We start from the raw sequence: 21,129 nt of genomic DNA, 5'->3' as shown, positions 1-21,129 counted from the left end.
ATATAGTGTTTCTCTGTAGCTCTGGCTGTCCTTGAACTTGCTATGTACACCAGGCTAGTCTAAACCTCAGAGAGATCCTCCTGCCTTTTTGTTCCTAGTACTGGGATTAAAGTCATGTGCCACCATGCCCAGCCTAAAAATAAAACTTAAAATAAATAAATACCAGCATTTCCATTGCTTTCCTGGGTCAATCCTTGTTTCCTAACTTCCTTGCTTTCTCATCCATTGTCTCTGGTCATCTATATTGGACTCATTGCAAGGCAAGTGGTATTACATTATATAGAAGAAACTGCAAGTGCTTATGGGCCACTTAAGAGTGTTTTAAAGAGCTGGGCAGTGGTGGCGCACGCCTTTAATCCCAGCACTTGGGAGGCAGAGACAGGCGGATTTCTGAGTTCGAGGCCAGCCTGGTCTACAGAGTGAGTTCCAGGACAGCCAGGGCTATACAGAGAAATCCTGTCTCAAAAAACAAACAACAAACAAACAAACAAACAAAAAACCCCAAAAAAGTGTCTTAAAGAAGAATAAGAAAAGCCCTTGTGTTATACAATGGAAGCATCCAGTCAATAGTGTATTTCATGTCCTTCACTTGCCCACTTAGTGACTGATTATTTATTTTCTCTTATAGATTATATCCCAACCACAGTTTCCCCTCCCTCCACACTTCTCAGCCCCTCCCTTCCACCACCCCTCTCCCCCAGAACCACTTCTTCTCTGTTTCCCTTCAGAAAAGAGCAGGGTATCAATCAAACATGGCATAACTAGTTACAGTATGACTAGGCACATGCCCTCATATCAAGGCTGGGCAAAGTAACCCAGTAGGGGGAAAGGGTCTCAAGAGCAACTGAAAGCATCAGAGGCAATCTTCACTCCTGTTAGAAGTCCCTCAAGAACACCAAGCTACACAACCATGACATATAGGCAGATGACCTAGGTCAGACTCATATAGACTCCCTGATTGTCACTTCAGTCTCTGTGAATCCCTATGAGTCCTACTTAGTTGATTCTGTGGATTTTCTTGAGATATCCTTGACTCCTCTGGTACCTATAATCCTTCCTTCTCTTCTGAGGGGTTCCCCAAGCTCTGCCTAGTGTTTGGCTGTGGATCTTTACATCTGCTCCCATCAGTTGCTGGGTGAGGCCTGTCTGCTGACAGTTATGCTAAGTTCTTGTCTCTGAGTATAGCAGAATATCATTAGGAATCATTTCATTGACCTTTTCTCTTTTGGCTAGTTGTGTTTGCTTCTGTCTTAGGTCTCTGGGCTATGCAGCCTATGAGTAATGACCATCTGAATAGTATCAGGCATGTGCTCTCTCTTGTGGCATGGGCCTCAAGTTGGATAGTGACTGATTATTTTTTCTTTTTATGTTTTGAAAGTAGGAGACTGTACTGCTTTAGAGTTCTGTTTGCTTCCCCTACTTTGAGGGCATTTCAGGGACGGCATCCTGACTAGAATATTAATCACCTACGGTACACCAACTGGGGAGTGTCTAAAGGGTAGGAGCACTGAGTCAGCCTGGAAATTACAAGGCTTGGCATGGCAAAGAGTTTTCTCCTGGAATGCGAAGAAGAGAAGCCACTAAACTGAAGACAGCTTTAGGGCATAACAGCACAAGTCATAGAAAGAACGAGAATCTACAAGTGCAGCTGACTCCCTCCAGAGCATCTATCTGGCAGAAACCCATTTTACATTTTAGCAAGTCCAGAAGGAGTCTCTCTCTCTCTCTCTCTCTCTCTCTCTCTCTCTCTCTCTCTCTCCCTCCCTCCTTCCCTCCCTCCCTCCCTCCCTCCTTCCCTCCTTCCCTCCCTCCCTCTCTCTCTTTCTCTTTCTCTCTCTCTCTCTCAATCCAAGCCAGGGCTTCATGCATGAAAGATAACATTCTACCAACAGAGCTATGTGCCCCCCCCCCCCCAGAAAAAAATGTTATTGTGTGAATGTGTGTGAGTGTGTGTGTGTGTGTGTGAGAGAGAGAGAGAGACAGAGACAGAGACAGAGAGAGACAGAGAGATGTTGGAAGCCAGAGGACAACCTGTGGGAGTTGGCTTGGCCCTGGAGACTGAACTCAGGTTGTTAGTCTTGGTGGCCTGCACTCTGACCCACTGAGCCATTGCTGATCCAACAATGGATTAGTTTTACTCTCTCTTAGACTATGGGTTCTGTTTCCCTGAATGCAAGATCCTTTCCCTTGGATGTTAGATTCTAGGAATTTTATCATGCTCCACTATTGATCCTTTTCTATTTCTATCTATACCACAGAACATTCTTCTGGACAGCAGTGTAGGCAATTAGAAACAGGGCACTTGTTCAGATCTTTGTAAAAGTTTCTTTTATTTGCCTCATGTAATTGTCATCTCTGAGGCTTACCACCTCAGTCTGCTAACTTAGGCCTGGCCCTGGAAGCTTCAAGCCTCCGTATAATCTTTTTTTTTTTTTTTTGGTTTTTCAAGACAGGGTTTCTCTGTGTAGCCTTGGCTGTCCTGGAACTCACTCTGTAGACCAGGCTGGCCTCGAACTCAGAAATCCGCCTGTCTCTGCCTCCCAAGTGCTGGGATTAAAGGCTTGCGCCATCACTGCCCGGCTGCCTCCGTATAATCTTATCTAGGACTAGGATGTCTTCTGCCTCTGAAATGTATTGATGAATAAGCTCACTCTTTCTAAGTCTTACTGAGTTCTGGCTGGATGATTCAACTCAGCTGTTCTGGCTCAAACTCCTCTCCAAGCTGACTGATTCAATCTGGCTTCTCTCTCTGCCTCTCCTGAATTGCTCTATTTGGCCTCGTATGTTAGTTATTTGGCAATCTGTTCTAATCTCTGGCTTCTCATTCTCTGGCTGTTCTATCTTCACCTGTGTCTAACTGTCTAACCTTGTTCTCTCTCTCCTCCCCCACTCTCCCTCCCTCCCTCCCTCCCTCCCCCCCCCCCTCCTCCCTCCCTCCCTCCCTCCCTCCCTCTCTGTTTCTCCCTCTCTCTCTTCCTGTCTCTCTGCAACCTCTGTACATCTGTCTCAGTAAAACTCCCTCCTCCTGTTCTCCTGTCCCTCTGCACTGCTCTCTTAAGTAGCCTTTCTTTTCTCTTTGTTCTCGTGAGTGTTGGGCATATCCTATTCTGTCAAAACTCTGATTCATCACGTTGTCTGCCATTCAATTAGACATCACTTTCAAACATAGGTGCTTCTTTCTACAAACTAAGTTTAACTTCATTTTTGGAGATTAAAAGTATGTGCTAAGGACTGAGCCACACCACAACTAGAAACAGGTATTTTGTTTTTGGGTTTTTTTTTCCAGTAAATAACACAATCTTAGGGCTCACAGTGTGATCAAATATCCCGCCACAGATCTCTTTTAGCTATGCTAAGGAGAACTAGAGTAGCATTTGGTTCAGGGCTAATTTTCCTTCTTTACACAGAGTTTCTCTTGAAGTAAGAGATTTTCTCCTTCAGCTGCTGGTAACAGGCATATTACTTGAGTCTTTATGACATGAGTACACTGTCCCTGAACCTTCATCCCTAATCCTTCAATTGATGTTTTTCAGTACCACAGGCAGTTTGATCATACATGTGTTCTAATCAGTATTTGCTTCCACAGAATTCTGACTTGTGATTTTTAAATAAAGTCTTTATTGAAGTGTATTTCATATACAATAAAATGGACTCATTGAAAGTACACAACTGTGGTAAGTTTTAACAGCTGTATATTCTGTGAGACCACCCTCATTTTGATGTAGAATATGCCCTTCATCTCTGGCATACTCTTGTGCCCTTTTGCAATTCATCTTTCTCATGTACCTGGCCCTGTTGAATAGGTGATTTCTTGACTTGTTATAAATTATTTGGCATTTTTAGAGTTTTGTACAAATAAAATCACACAGTAGGCATTCTTAGTATCTTGTGCCTATCAGCATGATGATTTTGAAGTTTACTGGTGTTTTCTTTAGTAGCTCATTCTAAGAGCGCTCCTGACAGTGTTCCATTGTATGGATGTATTGCTGTCTCTTGTTCATTCACTTACTGTTTGATATAACCAGCCTGTATTAGTCAGCTCTCTGTTGCTGTGACAAAATAATGGAGAACAACAACAATTTAAAGAAGAACATTTCTATTTTGGTTCATCGTTTTCATCCATAGTTGCTTGGCTCTATTGCTTTGGGCTTGAGTAAGACATACATCATGGCAGGGAGCACATGGCAAAGCAAAGATGCCCACTTCATAGAAGCCAGAAAGGAGGGAAGTGGGGAGGGTGAAAGCTGGGTAGAAGGGTTAGTCTTCAAACACACAACCATCATATCTTGGTTCTCTCAGCTAATTCCCATTTCCTGATCACTCATTTAGCCACGAATTCATCAGTGAGTTAAAGTATTGATGAGGTTATTGATGAGAAACAGAACCTGAGTTAATTACCAATGGCCAATGATTAATCAATCAGATTTATGAACTGAAACCTCCATAATACCTCTAGAGGAAGAGATGCAAGAAGCCCTTGGGTTGGTAAACAAATTCATTTGCATGCCAGAACAATGAGATTGGTTTTCTCACCACTGTGGTCATATATCTGACAAGAACCAACTGGAGGAAGAAAGGTTTATTTTAGGTCATAGTTTAAGGGTATGGTTCGTGATGTTGGGGAAGTACCAGCAGCTGTGGCTTTCAGCTGTGCCATCAGCAGTGTGAACTCTCTCTACCAGAGGGTAGAGGAACAGGAAGCTCAGCTGGATCAAGTTCTGACCCCTGCCCCAGTGACCTAGTTCCTATAGCTAAGTCCCACCCCACTAATTAGTGTCTGTCTCTGAGGATCAAGTACACATTTGCACACATAAGTCTGTGGGAACATTTTACATCCAAGCTGTAACAGTTGGCACACTAACTCCCTGATGGGGACAGAAGCTCCAGGGTACAAGGCCCTTCAGCACCCTGTCCCATATACCTTTTTATCTGGATGTATGTGTTTCTTTCTTAACATTGTCATACCACTGTATAGAAAAAGGAAAACTGGGTTCAGAAATATCAACATTTATTTAGTCATATAAACCCATCTATATTAATTTTAAGCTTATGTGCAGGTCTTTGAATGCCAGGCTTCTTAATGTAGCATATAGGAAACAGAAGAAAGATTGAGATGATGTCAGAGGAACAGATCAGGAATAAAGATTAATATTGATTTCCTTCCTCTTTATAAGTGGATAGTGTTATATATGAGTATCACTATCATATTAATTGAGACCACATTTATTATACATAATGAAGTCCTATTGTGTGATTTCTGTCCTGCAGAGGGTACAGAATGGTGACAACGTTATTTCTTCTTTGACATAGTCTATTTTTAATTATTTTGAGACAGAGTCTTATATAGCCCTGGCTGGCCTAGAACTATCTCTTTAGAACAAATTGGCCCCCAATTCATTGATATCCCCACTGCCTCTGTCTCTTGAATGCTTGTACTGAAGGCATGTTTCACCATGCTTTTCTCTTTCTCCTGCTTGCCACCTCTCCCCCTTTTAAAATTAGCATCTTTTTTTTGGAGTCTCTTTCTACTGTCTTTGTAGGTTGAAAGTGACACTTATATGTTATTAAAGAGACTTGCAGTGTATCACAGTTAACTTACGTTGTCTGAAGTCAAAATTAAAACTGAAAGACAATGAGTCATTAAATACTTGAGTTTTAACTACCAGTCCTGTAGCAGACTTCAGTTAGAGAAGCAGAGCCTCTCTGGTGTAGAGAACTGTTTCTAAAGGCTTATCAGAATGACCAAAGTATCTGAGCCCACTTCCCTATCCTAGCCCAAGGTCATTTTCATGTCTGAAGCCTATTTCCTTGTTCTAGCCTAAAATTTAGATTCCTGCCTGAGATTACTTCTTTCTTGTAGCCTAAGATTTAGATTCCTACCTGAAATTACTTCTTTGTTCTAGCCCAATGTCAAATTCCTGCTTGAAGCCTACTTCCTTGTTCTTGGCCAATGTCATATTTCTGCCAAGCAGCCCATTTCCCTGTCCTTGGCCCATGTCAGCTTCTTGCTATGGGCTACTCATAATCTCATGGCTTCTGGTCATTCTGAACCTTGTAAGAAAAGACCTTCACTTTGCCTCATTGGTGGGAACTCCCCTCAGGGCCCCCACCATGCTCCTCTGTGCCTGCTCCCACTGAGAAGCCAATTGTGTCCATTTCCATTGCTTTGCTTATTGCTGATCCTTCAAACAAGGAGACCATGAAGGATGATATTAGGTGAAGAGAAAGGGAAAAGTGTAGATGAAAAAAACAAATCAAAGGAGGAGAGAGTTTATTTCTTTTTGTGTGTCAAAACAGCAAGAACCAGGTTGGCATTCTAAATGAATCCAACATGATTGCCTGTTAAAGTTAGGCTTTCTTTTATTTCCATGGACCATCAGTGTGACAAGGATCATGTGTGAGTAGTCACTAAATACATTTTTAATCTAAAATTTTAGTTTTATTTTAAAGTTATTTTAAAATTATGCTTTTTGTTTTCTGAGATTATAATATAGTGAAAGTATTTATCCCTTCCCTTTCCTCCCTCCAAACCCTCCAATGCAGCTTTCCTTGCTCTCTTACAAATTCATAGCCTCTTTTTTGTTAATTTCTGTTACATACATCTGTGTGTTTGTACATATTCCTAAACACATAAATACAACCTGCTCAGTCTGTATATTGATACATGTATTGTGTTTTCAGGAATGACAATTCAGTATTGAGCAATGTTTTCTTTTTTATGTTTAGAAGTATATCAAGTCATTCTACATAGTGTTATTTAATATATAAATCATATTGCTATACATGAAGTATGGTTAAAAATAAACAATCCCCAATATTATATTTATTTCTTTAAAGAAATAATTTCTTCTTTTTGAGATGGAATTTAGTATAGCCCAGGCTGGCATTGAACTTCTGATTCTCTGCCTCTGCTTCTCATGTTCTGGGATTATAGATATTTGTCACCTCAACTCCTTTTGAGAAGGGATGTAGTATAGTCCAGGCTGGACTAAACAGTCCTTTGGGTATATGCCTAGGAGTGGTAGAGCTGACCTACCCATATTTAAAAAAATGAATACAGTGTCTCTAGCATGATAGAGATAGTAAAAGTAATATAAAGTGCCATTCTAGTTTCATTAGAGGGGAAAGGGGTTTATTTCACCTCATAGTTCTAGGCTATAGTTCCACTATATCAGGAAGGCAGAATAGCAGGCACTTCAAACACTGCAGTTTGGGAGAGTGTGCATGTATACCTTGTGCTCAGCCCTGTCTTCACACAAACAGGGTCTAGGATTCCCTGCCTATGGCACAGTGCTGCCCATAGTGGGCTGGGTGCTTCCATAGCAATTAACATAACCAACACAATCCTTACAGGCAGGTGGACAGGCAAATCTAATCTAGTAAATCCCTCATTGGAACTCTTTCCAAGTGAGTCCACATTGTTTCAAGTTCGCAATTAAAACTAACCATCACAAACACTATATGTCAGTGTGTTGATGTCCAAGTATGGCTACCGTGAGGCATAATGATATCTGTATAATAGTCATTATCAGTGCAACACAAGGAAAAGCATCCTGGTTCAACTATATGGATTACAGCCCTTTTATTCCCAGATGCAAAGCAACCTTTTTTTTGGGGGTTGGAATTTACACGTAAATCAGATAAGATGTTTAAAAATGGCAACTGTGTACCCTCTCTCCTTTCAGGTGGTTTATCATCTCTGGCCTCTGTCTACATCACACGCCAATAGTTCCTCTTGGCTCTCCATAGTAGCAGCGGCCATGGAAACGTGCTTGGCATTATCTGAACCAATCACATCTTTTCATGACCCACCCACGTACTCTGAGTTACATGCACATGAGAGATGAGTATAGTACAAAAACCAAAAATCTTGTAAAAGGATGCTTTCAGTAGAGTTATTCCCGATGTCCACAAATGAAAACTCAAATGCTCCTTAACAGGGAAATGGAAAACAACATGTCCTTTATTCACACAGAAGTAGGCAAGTCAAAAGGAACAGATAGCTACCACATAAATGACTCTCTCTCTCTCTCTCTCTCTCTCTCTCTCTCTCTCTCTCTCTCACACACACACACACACACACACACACACAAATGTGATAGAGCCAGATAGAACAATATGTATTGTATGTCTTAGAAAGTTCAAACACTGTCAAATCTAATGTATAGTTTAGGGTGGGTTAATGCCCTCAGGGGAAGGCAAGGTACTTCTGTGGTGCTGACAGCCTTGTTTCTTGACCTGGACAGGCTTTACATGTGTACACTTAGCAGGCAAGAGACCACCAAAGTCATCTGCAGGAGTAGGTCTGCCCCATTCCCTTCTCTATAGGAAGGGGAAAGGAAGAGAGCAGAAATAAAAACAGGAACTCTGCCTTCATTCTCCAGCCCTCCAGTTCCAAAGAGGGGAGCCTAGAAACCAAACCAAACAAACCAAACCAAACCAAACCAAACCAAACCAAACCAAACCAAACCAAACCAAACCAAACCAAACCAACCCAACCCAACCCAACCCAACCCAACCCAACCCAACCCAACCCAACCCAACCAAACCAAACCAAACCAAACAAACCAAACCAAACCTGACAACGGTCAGCTCAAACTCAAATCCTCAATCAGATCCGACATCGCTGTTGGCAAAACGCACACTCCCACCACCACCACCATTTGCTCTGGATGATTACAGTACGGACCATCTTCAAGGCTAGGTCTTCTCGCTGCTCTGAGTAAGGGGGAAAGAACAAAGTTTTTTTTTTTTTTTGGTTTTTTTTTGTTTTTGTTTTTGTTTTTGTTTTGTTTTGTTTTGTTTGTTTGTTTGTTTGTTTTCTCTTAAAAATGACTTTCTGAAGTGGCTGTCTGAGCTCTTTAGAGGTCGGATTCTCTTAAGGGGCCGGGCCTTGAAGCCTTAGCAACCGAACTAGCCTTTGTCGCGTCATAGCAACGCTTTCTGCCGTCCCTTTCCCAAGGCCTTCTCGGTTCAGCAACCCTCCACCCTCCATCTGCAGGAGGCCTTTGTTGTTTGGGTGGGCGTGGATTTGTACTTCTGGCTTAGCGAGGGACAGTGCTCTGGCTTCCTGTTGGGGGAACAGGTTATCCTCAAGCCAGATCACCAGGGAGGGACGGCAGCAAAGAATGTTTATTTAAGAAAAAATAATATCAAAACATTTCAAGACTTTTAAAAGCACACCCTAAATTCCAGGCAAAGAGGGCTGGAGGGTGGGAAAATCATCTTAGTGCAAACTCCATATAACCAAGAAGAGACTATCTATCGAGGACCCACCACCACGGAGTCAATCGGAACAAAAGATGTTGGACAAGGTTGGGCCAGGTTTTCAGGACCTGTGCAGGCAAGTGCTGCCCACACTGCCGACGCTGAGCCAAGAGGGTAAGTGACTTGATGCAGGCGTGTGTGTGTGTGTGTGTGTGTGTGTGTGTGTGTGTGTGTGTGTGTAGTGTAGTGTTAGACCTTACTGTGCTAAATGCGTGACTCAGCTTATTTCCCTGTGGCCAGACTTGAGCCATCAGGTGTTGCTTGTGTGTGTGTTTCTGTCTCTGGGTTTTTATTAAACAAACAAACAAACAAACAAACAGAAGAAGCCATGCACTGCCAGATTAGAACTAAGTACTGAAAACAACCTTCCCCACATTACCCAAGGAAGATTAAAGCCCTTGTGACTCCCTAGAGAAAAGCATTTCCACTTTAGTTCCAAATGACTCTTTTTCAGAGTTCATGAAAGGGCATAGCTATTTTCGTTCTTGACATTTTGCAGGTATGTTAAAGAAAACTGATGCTTGCATACAGGTAATTTTCACAGAAAACTCACTGGAGGCAGTGGCAAGATGGATGCAGTCCAGTTTTTAGCATAGTATCTTAGGAGCATCACCACCCCCAGGCCCAGGCCCTTCCTCCCCTCTACCTTGAGGGGAGGGAGTTCTGTCTGCCTTTGCTTCCAGAGTGCTGGGATGAAAAGTCATGTACGCCTGGGTCCAACCTGTTATGTCTTTTAGAATTTTGTTGTTTATTTTGTGTCTTGCTTCTCTTTGTAAACTTCTAATGAGTTGGTTGATATGTAAAAAAAAAAAAAATGGGTCACGGGGAAGCTGACATTGTACTGAATCTATAGAAACCTAACATCTCGACAGTGTTGAACCTTCTTATCCACAAAATGTTTCACCACACAGCTATTTGATGTCTTTCATCAGATTTCTAAATATTTTCTCATGGATTTTTATACACATTTTTAAGATCTATATCTAAATATTTCATTTTTTTAGAATTATAAGTTGTGTTTAATTTTTAAATTCTATGTATTCATTGCAACTATATAGGAAACTCTATTAACCTTGTTAATTATGATTTAATTGTGAAATGACCCCATAGGCTTATATGTTTGAACACTTAGATCCAGCTTGGTGGCACTGTGTAGGGACATTGTGCAACCTAGTTGGCACAGATGGGTCACTGGGGCATTCTTCTGAGGGTTATAGTATGGCCATGCCCCCAGACTGGGCTCTCTGCTTCTCAATTCATGTGAAATTCCTGCCACCACCAACTGAAATGATCCAGTCATTGTGCCTTCCCCACAACGATGGCCTACACCCTGAGTCAAAATAACCCTCCCTTTCCTACGTTCATTTGTTGAGTATATAATATACCCAGAAGTGGGGTCAATTTGTTCAATAAACCTGACCACGGGGCGCATAGACATTTTTGAACTGGCTTACAGGAGGTGTGTAGTAGAAAAGTTCTGAGTTGTGTGCTAGAGAATTGTTCTCAAAGCTTAATGGGTCACTCTGGTGAGAGTTAGAAAACCAAAGTGTGGATAGGAATGTGGAAAATATAGACTGCTTGTGAGATTCAAGAAGAGAACCAAGACTGTATCAAGAACTGATGAAAGAACACTTATGCTGGATTCTAGGGATGCAAAAAGTGGTTATGCTCTGCCAAATCCACTGGAGATTTGTGTGAGGATGGATATAAAAAAGAACAGAGTGATTTACCTGGTGGAGGGAATTTCAAGATAGGGTAGCATTCAGGCCATGCCATGGTCATTTTTAGCTTGATTTATAGTGAGAAATTAAAGTAAAAAATAGACCAGAAAAGAGGTAAGGAATATCCAGTTTCATAGCAGAAGACTTTGGAAGAGTTCAAGTCTGCTATCATTGTTAAAGAGATTACCACCATTAAGGAAAATCCTACAGTCTTTGCTGGGACAACGTGGAGGGTGACTTGAGAGTGACTCATCTAAGGCTCCAGGGTGTGGAAACACAAGCTCACTTGAAAAAAATTCTTCCAAAAAGATCATTAAAGTCATCTCCTCTGGATTTCAGAACATCAGTCCTTCCTCTCTCCTTACCTCTTTGGTTTCATATTTGGCCACACAATCGCTTTCACACACAAACTTTCCAATTATGACATACCATCACACAAAGGCCTAATCACTGGGATGCCTGATCTTGAGCTTGGAACACTTTCAAATCTCTGAGCTCCAGAAACTTCTTTTCTTTATAAGTTGGCCATCTCAGATATTTCTTTGTACTGATGCAAAGTCAATGAATATAATTAGTTTTCTGAGTCCGTGTGTGTGTGTGTGTGTGTGTGTGTGTGTGTGTGTGTGTGTGTCTGTGTGTCTGTGTGGGGAGGAATGCTGAGTTTTGTCAAATAATTAGACCTTTCCTTTTTAGCCTAATGTCATAGGTTATATTGAAATTGATTTTTAGATAGTATTGAAATTATTTTCATTTTGAGGTTTAGTGGTAATCTTTCTAGAGCTTGGTCATTAAAACAAATTATTTAGGAATCTTAATTGGCAACATTTACAAATCTATTCTAGTTGAATTGTAGAGGCCTAGAGCCTCTTTCTCCAGTGAGAAATAGCAAATTTCCATTTAAATAATTAACTGTCTTATGTAACTCTGCCTGTCCAACTTTATTGAATAAAACATTACCATAGACTTTGATACATTATCTCAATCAACAAAGACCACGCTCAGATTCCCAGCTAAATCAAAGACTTTTTATCAGTGTTTGGTTACAAAGTATACAGTTTCTCCTGGCCCTGGTTAAATCATTTCCTCGTTGGTACAGATAATTTTCCTGACATATGAGCTGCATTTTATGTGGTCATAAACATTTTATCAGTTTTGCCATCACAATCCTGAAATTTCTCCATGTAAATCAGAAGGGTGAGATGTTTGTTAGTGAGTTAATGACATTTATGTTGACAATGAGTTTTTAACATAGTTGGGATTGATTGACAGACCTCCCTCTCCCCTACACCCCTTCCTTGAGAACAGGGTTCACTAGGTAGTGATGGCTGTCCTGGAACACTCTACGTAGATCATGTTTCCATTGACCTACCTGCCACTTGTCTCTCGAGTGCTGGGATTAAAGGCATGCAGCACCACGGCTGCTGGCCTTTGATAGACTTTGTTAATTCTTACCAACAAGGGATTGAATCCTCTGGGCTATTGGGTACAGAACAGGGAGGGTGACTGCCATGGGATAGGGCACAGTGGAGGAAAAGGAAGATTCATAAAGACCACACACTACCGGTTCACAGTGTGTCTTGTGTTCACACTTGTTTCATCACTGGTCATCAGTTTCCATCTTTAAACTGGTTCCAAGAAAAACTGCTCATGAGAAAAACTGCTGCTTCCTATTCAGCAAACCTTCCTGTTTCCTGCTACATTATTAGTAAAAAGTATTTCATGACCCTGGTATGTCAGAATTAAAGCCTCTAATTTTCCTGCCTTAGTTAGTAGCTAAAGCCATTAAGAGAAAAAAAATAACAGTTTGCATTGTTGGAGAAGAATTGCCTTTTGTGGCTAGCTTCAAACTGTACCCAAGTAGTAGTATGTTAGAAATTATCAAAAGACTTTCTTAGTCTTTTATTTTAATTAAAATTTAGCCTTTTTGATCTGTAAGAATTTCCTAATTGGAAATTATCACCAATAATATATGTTTAGACTTAGGATGGTGAGTTATTATTGTAGATATATATTTGTATTTTTTGTTTCCAGAACATATCATACTAGAAGCAGTAAATTGGGATGCACAGGGAGCTCACAGAGCAACAGCAGTGGAGAGAGGGGACAGCTGAAGTCTAACAGTGACACATAAACATGGAAAGCATTGAGAATTTAGCAAAAGCAGATGAGTAGCGACAGTTAATGTACAGAGTTAACTCTGTACAGCCTTTCATGTCTCAATGGCCCTTGGCTTTGTTCCTGTATTATAGGACAGTGTAAGAGTTCATGTTCATATTAATTCAGGTGGTCCAGAGTGAACACTTTAGAGTGGTTGTGAATGGAGTCACTAACAAAAAAAAAATTCGATTTTAGTTGATTAATACTCCATGTGTCAGATAAAATGAAGCGTGACTGATTTTCCTTTATTCTAGAGAGATTTTCTTTACATTTATTGTTATTACTATTATTATTATTATCATTTTCACTATTATTACTGTTGTCTAGTGCTAAGATTGAGCACAGGAACTCGTGCCTGCTCTACTACTGAGTCACACAATCCCTCCCTTTTGTTGGAGTACTGAGGTTTGAAGCTAGGGCCTCATACACATTGGGTGAGTACTACTCATTGAGCCACATTCCAGGCCCTATTATTATTGTAATTAAAATCATATCTTTGGAACTTACAGGCATAGCTTTTAGTTAACAGGAAAGTTAATCTGGGGGAATGGTTTTATATTCTGTTCTGTATGAATTAGAAGTTACTACCATTTAATTGTTCATTTCATATTTATACTTTTGCTTACAAAGCTTAAATAGTATTATGTGGTTGCTCACATAAATTTTTATTTTTACTTGAATTTCAGAAGTCTCTACTATCTGGGGTAATGTTTCAGATTTTGTGGAACGGCAGCTAACTATGCACAAGGTAGGCTTTACACTCCAATTTCAACCCAGTAGTCTGAGAGCTATTTATTATGCAGGCTTGCATACTTTTGCTGGGAGTAGTGTAGGTTGTCACTCCTTTATTTTTATTTTTACTTTTACTTTTATTTTTTGATTCATGTAGGATTGTGGCAGGCTGGATATTATCCTTAGACAATGCATCTATAAATCTTTCTCCTTTAGTGATTCCAAGAGCACAGACTGCTTAGTCTGGGTTTAAGTAAAAAAACTAGATGAGGTCTTTTTGTGGCTGACAGTTCCTGGCATGGATGTGGAAGAATATAATATTTATTGTTCTGCCATTTTTTTCTGGGAATAACTTGTAATTGGAATGTATAAATACAGAAAGTAAATTTAGCTAGTGTAAAACAAGAAACTGCCTATGGTTAGACGTTTTCTTCAGGTTAAGTGTTGGGTTTAAATGCTATAGAGCTAGGCAGAGATGTTTTGTGAGGAGCTTGGAGGCAGTTAAGGAGGTTGTAGAAGTTTTATACCCTGCTTACATGTCCTAACTATGACAGTCCATGGCTGAATGAACTCTTCAAACTTATTTTGTTCGGTTTGGGAATTTGAATTATTTATCGCCTTTTAAAATTAGCAGACTATTTGTAAAGCTTTTTTTTATTTCTCTTTATTTTCTTGAAAAATCAACAGCCTTAATGATATTGGTCTTCCATTTTTGCATGTGTCCATGGCTGCAGGTCCGATGGGTTCTCCTCTTTGTATGAAAGATGTGTGCATGTCCTGGCCATTAGACACTCTAGCTGGCTCCCTTCACTCCCTGGCTTTTTTTCTGCTCTTAAAGATTTGAGTTTGTAACCATTGGTGTATAATATCTTTAGGGTATCACATGTCATATCAGAGACCTTGAAGTCAAGAGGTATTTGCTTGTTCTCATTGGCCAAGACTATATTGCAGGTGATGCCTTGGATGCTAGTTTGTCTGATTTCATTTCATGTTATCTACTTATCCAATTTCATTAGTTAACAAATAAGCTACTGGTCCTCATTATGACATTGTCATATATACATGTACTTGCTCATTCATCCCTTCAATGCTTCTCCTACTAGGGAGTTGTCTGACTTTAGACAGAGAACATAAATATGAGAGAATAAGAAAACCAAGACTTTGCCGGGCGGTGGTGGTGCACGCCTTTAATCCCAGCACTTGGGAGGCAGAGGCAGGCAGATTTCTGAGTTCGAGGCCAGCCTGGTCTACAGAGTGAGTTCCAGGACAGCTAGGGCTACACAGAGAAACCCTGTCTCGAAAAACCAAAAAAAATAATAATAATAATAATAAAGACCAGAATAGTCAAAAAAAAAAAAAAGAAAACCAAGACTTTGGTAAATTGAAAATGATTGAATTTTATGTCATATAGGTATTTGATATAGATTTGATATAGATTTTTTAAAAGCTATGCTACTCATAAACATTTTCATAGAAATAGTACCTGTATCTACAAGGCATCACAGAGATTACTGGATTTTTAAGCCTAAGGCTTAACTCTTCGGTTTCTTTTTGGCAATTAGATGGTTATTAAACTCTGTCCTTTAATGGAATTGTGTGTGTTGTTCTTTTTGTCTCCTTTTTTTTTCCTTTCAGGGTGTTCAGATTTCAGGACTTGGAACTTTCACTTTCACGAGGCAGCAGCTTGAGGTGGGAAACAAGAAGTTTGTTCTAGTGCAGAGGCCGGTGTTTATCATGGCAGAGAAGTTAGTGCAGACCCATGGACTCAAACAAAACAAAGTATTTTCTCCTGGTAAATCATTTTAACAGTTGAGATTTTTCCAGAAACTTATTTTCCCATTGAGATAAATGGAGAAGGTAAAACTTGGTTGGCACCATATTAGTTTCTGGTTTGAGAGACTTGTGCTTCACTGTGTTCAAGCACGTATGTGCGTGTGTGTGAGTGTGTGTGTGTGTGTGTGTGTGTGTGTGTGTGTGTGTGAGTGTGTGTGTGTGTGTGTGTGTGTGTGTGTGTGTATTTTGTGCCACAGGATGCATGTGGGGTCAGGTGACAAACTATGGGAATCATAGCTTTCCTACCATGTAGTTTCTGGAGATTGGATTCAGGTCCTAAGGGCTTGGTGGCACATGTCCTCACTCGATGAGTCATCCTACCAGCCTGTGGAGTCCATTTTAGACACTAACAACTTAAGAGGCAGGGGAAGAGCAAGTTCATTTAAAAGCTATGCAACAGAGTTCTATCGGTTTATACGCATGTTTCAGATTCTAAGAAATTAAAAGTGGTTATAAAGAAGAGAAATGGAATTTAGGGTCTCGGGGTAAGAGAGAAAAAAAAACCTTGTTCTGTGAGAAAAAATAATGTCTCTACCATGTATATGATTAATTTATTAAATGTTAAAATTTAATAAAGTTACACTTAATGTATATTAACGTACAGTCTTTTTATACCCTAAAACAGTCCTTCCATATTTCCTTTCTTTCCTTCCTTTCCTTAAATTTCCTTTCTTTTCCTTTTTTTCTTTCCCTTCCTTCTTCCACACACATTTATTAAGGGCTCTAGTGCTACAGTGGTAAACCAAACAAACGGAACCATTGTATTTATACTCTTATGTCGAGTCTCAGTGTGTGGCTGTCACTGATCCTGCTGTCATGGTTGTTCACTGTGGAGGGCTCAGCTCCCAAGGTCTTTGTTCCTCCTAGTGTTCTTCAGTCTTCAGTTGTATCATAATCTTAAAAAGTAGTTTAGATCTATAACTCATTTTTTTACGGGGTGAAATTGTGCATGTATCAATGACCATTATATTAATTTTTTTTTTATTGGATGATTTATTTACATTTCCTATGTTGTCCCCTTACCCCATCCTCCACCACCCCCTCGGAACCCCCAATCCCCTCGCCCCTCCTCCTTCTTCTCTGTGGATGTAACCTCTATCTACACCCCCCCACTCCCACCTCCCCACCCTCAAAATTCCCACCCCCTGGGGCATCCAGCCTTCATGAGGTCAAGGTTCTCTTCTTCCACCTATGCCCAGCAGGGCCCTCCACTTTTACATATTCAGCTGAAGCCCTGGATCCCCCCCTAAGTGCTCCCAGGCTGGTGGTTTAGACCCTGGGAGCTGTGGTTGGTTGGTATTGTTGCTCTCCTCATGGTGCCACAAACCCTTTCAGCTCCTTCAGTCTTCACTCTAACTCCTCTATTGAGAACCCCATGATCAGTTCAATGGCTAGTTGTGAGCATCTGCCTCTGAATATGTCTGACTCTTGAAGGCTTCTGAGGAGATATCCATATCAGGCTCTTATCAGCATGCACTTCCTGTCTTCCACATCAGCATCTACCTTTGGTGATTGCACATGGGATAGATACTCAGGTGGGGTGGTCTTGAGACGGCCCCTCCTTCAGTTTCTGTCCCTCACTTTGTCTCCATATTTGCTCCCTTGAGTATTTTGTTGCTCCTTCTAAGAAGGACCGAATCACCCTCACTTGGTCTTCCTTCTTTATGGGCTTCATGTGGCCTGTGAGTTGCATCTTGGGCATTTCAAGGTTCTAGGCTAATATCCAATAATCAGTGAGTGAATACCATGTGTCTTCTTTTGTGATTGGCTTACCTCACTCAGGATGATAATTTCTAGTTCCATCCATTTACCTAGGAACCTCTCGAATTCATTGTTTTTAATAGCTGAGTAATACTCCATTGTGTAAATATACCACATTTTTTGAATCCATTCCTCAGTTGAAGGACATCTGGGTTCTTTCCAGCTCCTGGCTATTATAAATAAGGCTGCTATGAACATAGTTGAGCATATGTCCTTGTTATATGTTCGAGCATCTTCTGGGTATATGCCTAGGAGTGGTATAGCTGGATCCTCGGGTAATGCTATGTCCAATTTTCTGAGGAACCGCCAGACTGATTTCCAAAGTGGTTGCACCATCTTGCAGTCCCACCAACAATGGAGGAGTGTTCCTCTTTCTCCACACCCTCGCCAGCATCTACTATCACCTGAGTTTTTAATCTTAGCCATTCTGACTGGTGTGAGATGGAATCTCAGGGTTGTTTTGATTTGCATTTCCCTGACGACTAAGGATGCTGAACATTTCTTTTATATTAATTTTATTCAACAATATTACAAGTATAAGGAGGAAATATGGATAATTCTGTTTTTTAATATTAATCAGGTAATTATTTAAAAGTGTCTTTATCATAATCTTTATTTTATATCTTAGTAAAATCACCTTTCTCCCCTCCTTTTCTTCTTCAGGTGATATTCCAGTTGTCCCACTTAACTTTGTCATGATATCCCTGGAGGGCCCTTTTAACAGGGATACAATAGAAGGATGTGTTAAGGAGACATTACTTTTTTTATCGAGATCCATTTCCGTCAAACAAAACGTGGAGTTCACATTTAAAGGAATTGGGGTCCTTTCCATCAGAGACAGCAAAGTGAAGATGAGGTTTTATAAGGACTTCCTCTGTACGATGGATGGGAGTGGCACCTTGACTAAAGCCCTTGCAAATGTAAATTGTTTTCTTCTAACTTTTCTGGTTTCATTTCTATTGCTGTGGCAAGGCAGCCTGACAAATATGGTTTAGTTTAGCTCACACTTCCAGGTTACAGTCCAGCATAGCAGGCATGTCAGGTGGCAGGAACTTAAAACAGTCAATTGGACCACACCCACAGTCTGTACTCTGGGGGAGTTCAGGAACCAAAACTAGGGAGTGGTGCTCCCCACTTTCAGTATTCGGATTTCACATCAATACAGGCAATTGAGATAGTCTCCCACAGGCTTGCCCACAGGACAATCTGAATTAGACAGTCCTTCATAGAAACTGTCTTCCCAGGAATTCTAGATCAGATTAGGTTGCTAATTAAACTTAGTCATCACATAACCTCTCCTTTCAATCAGTGGTTCTGATTGGGTGTGCTGTCATTAAACAGTCACAGAGTTACCCACCTTTAATCCCAGCACTTGTGAGGCAGGCTGATCTCTGAGTTTGAGGCCAGCCTGGTCTATATAGTGAGTTCTGAGACAGCCAGAACACCCTGTCTCAAACCACTTTCTCTGCCTCCCAAAATACCATTAAAAATAAAGGAAATGCTTGTGCTGATATATTTTAAGTGACAGTTTTCCCAATTGTGTGGAAAGCATGGCTATAGATGGCTAGTTCACCCAAATTTTGAATCAGTGCTATCCAAGGAATAGAAAAAACAATAGATATTCATAGTTCTGGACATTTTATACTACCTTATTGCTGACAAAGCTCTCCTGCATGCATTATTAATTTAATCTCAAAATACTACAAAAACACCATCATAGGATCATCACCCTGATTTTCCATGCAGAATGTGGAGGTGTAGAGAGGTCACACTGAGAAGTCCAAGTGAGTCAAATAAAGCTAGCACAGGGATTCAAGCTTAGAGTTCCTCAGCACACATTTTTTTGAAGCTTTTACTATTTCATCTTAAGAGAGTCTACCACAAAATCTAATTCAAACCATGCAAACATACTTGGAAGGTTTTATTTTTTCACTTTCTTATTTTCCCTTTTTTATTAGATATTTTATTTATTTATATTTCAGATGTTATCCCCTTTCCCCATCCCTACCCATAAACACCCTATCCCATCCTTCCTCCTCCTTTTTGCTTTTATGTCATTTTAATTACACGCAAGTATTAAGGTCAGTTATAGGTTGAGGTTCTATCAGTACAATAGATGCAAATTGTTGAGGAACTATCAGTACAATAGATGCAAACTGTCAAGAAACAAGCAAGACAATAAACACAAATAGTCAAAGAACAAGCAAAGTAATAAGCAGAGTCCCGAGAGCACTTCTGTGATCACTATTTTTAAGGGCTTATCAGGATGACCAAAATATCTGAGCCTACTTTTCTGTCCCAGCACAAAGCCATTTCATTCCTGAAGCCTACTTACTCATTCTAGCCTAAAATTTAGATTCCTGCTTGAAATTGCTTCTTTGTTCTAGCCTAGGATTTAGATTCCTGCCTGAAATTACTTCTTTGTTCTAGCCTAATGTCAGATTCCTGCCTGAAGCCCATTTCCCTGTTCTTGGCCAATGTCATATTCCTGCCAGGCAGGCCCCAAAACTCTCCACATCTCCCCCTTTTTTATTTCATAAACAAGACTGAGCCTGTCTTAGGTCAAGAATTTGACAAAAATGCCTTCCTTGCCTGTCATGGAATATGCATTATTAAAAGCAATGCACTTATGTCTTAGGTTGGTAAGACTCTGTGCCATCCCTTACCCATCCTTAGCTTGCCAGCCTGTTAAATTAATAACTCTGTTTTGGGGTCTGTTTTCAATTTCAATTCATGTACTTTGGCAGCCAACATTTTGATGTTGTTAAAGACGAGTTTTAACATGATGGGCAGGAATAAAATTATTCCCATGACAAAAAGGGCCTAGCATGATCAAGCTATACATGCCATTCTTGAAGCTTGACCAAAATAGAAATACTGGCCTCAAGCCATGGATAATTTTATCAGCAGTATCTGCTGCATCAAAGCTCAGCAGAGCAGCATTCTTTAACTTAATAAACTCACTATGCAAAGTTAAAACATCCAGAGAGGTGTTAGAATTATGCTAAATACCCTGTAAGTGTCTTTAAACTTTTTCTAATTATAATGACTATCATTGTAAATTTTAGAAGTAACACAACTCTATTGGTATTTGGCATGCCACTCGAGATGGCTCTTTACTCTTAAACTCTGAACTTCCTTCCAATAATTTGAATAGGATAAAGAGCATCAATACAGTGTTCCAAATACTTATCTAAATCCGCTTGTATACTCAACACATTAGTAACATTTTTTGCTAAATGATTAAAAGTAGCTGTCATAACTTCTTGTGTCAAAGCAATTGCAGAAGCAGTGGTGCTAGCAATTAATGTGATTAAAGTTGTTATACCAGCAATAATCAAACCCACTGCCCTCTTGCTTCTGCTTAAAGCCTAACTCACTTCTTCTAGTACTTGCAAGCTTTTTTTTCATAAAATCAAGGTTTTGCAATACTCAAGGCAGTAAGACAAAAGTTGGTTGATAGATCCTCATAACAGATATGCCAGGTTTCAACACACTAACACAATTAGAAAGTGTACAATCAATGCAACTTACAATAAATACTGTAGAAGAGACAAAAGTAATTTAACTTGACAATTAAAAGAGCCTTAACACAAACACTAATAACACATGTTTGAATTCCAGAACCTATCCCAACTTTATCTCTTGCTATCATAAC

The 21,129-nt window shown here is 40.2% G+C and overlaps 1 protein-coding gene across 2 annotated transcripts in view; it reads left to right on the top strand.

The window, feature by feature from the left end:
• The first annotated feature begins 8,930 nt into the window (after positions 1-8,930).
• The window catches only part of Ccdc81 (coiled-coil domain containing 81), a 46,276-nt gene continuing 34,077 nt past the window's right edge, over positions 8,931-21,129 (top strand). Inside the window, exons 1-4 of one of the 2 annotated variants that reach the window (XM_028774724.1) lie at positions 8,931-9,381; positions 13,832-13,893; positions 15,513-15,669; positions 18,135-18,391. In XM_028774724.1, coding sequence (XP_028630557.1) covers positions 9,303-9,381; positions 13,832-13,893; positions 15,513-15,669; positions 18,135-18,391 — 555 coding nt within the window. In that variant the 5' untranslated portion in view covers positions 8,931-9,302. The remainder of the gene's footprint in view (positions 9,382-13,831; positions 13,894-15,512; positions 15,670-18,134; positions 18,392-21,129) is intronic. The other variant, XM_028774725.1, reaches the window with a different exon arrangement.

Source organism: Grammomys surdaster, unplaced genomic scaffold (genome assembly GCF_004785775.1).
Source record: "Grammomys surdaster isolate TR1022 unplaced genomic scaffold, NIH_TR_1.0 242, whole genome shotgun sequence".
In the NCBI taxonomy this organism is placed as follows: domain Eukaryota; kingdom Metazoa; phylum Chordata; class Mammalia; order Rodentia; family Muridae; genus Grammomys; species Grammomys surdaster.
This window is presented reverse-complemented; position numbering and strand designations above follow the sequence as displayed.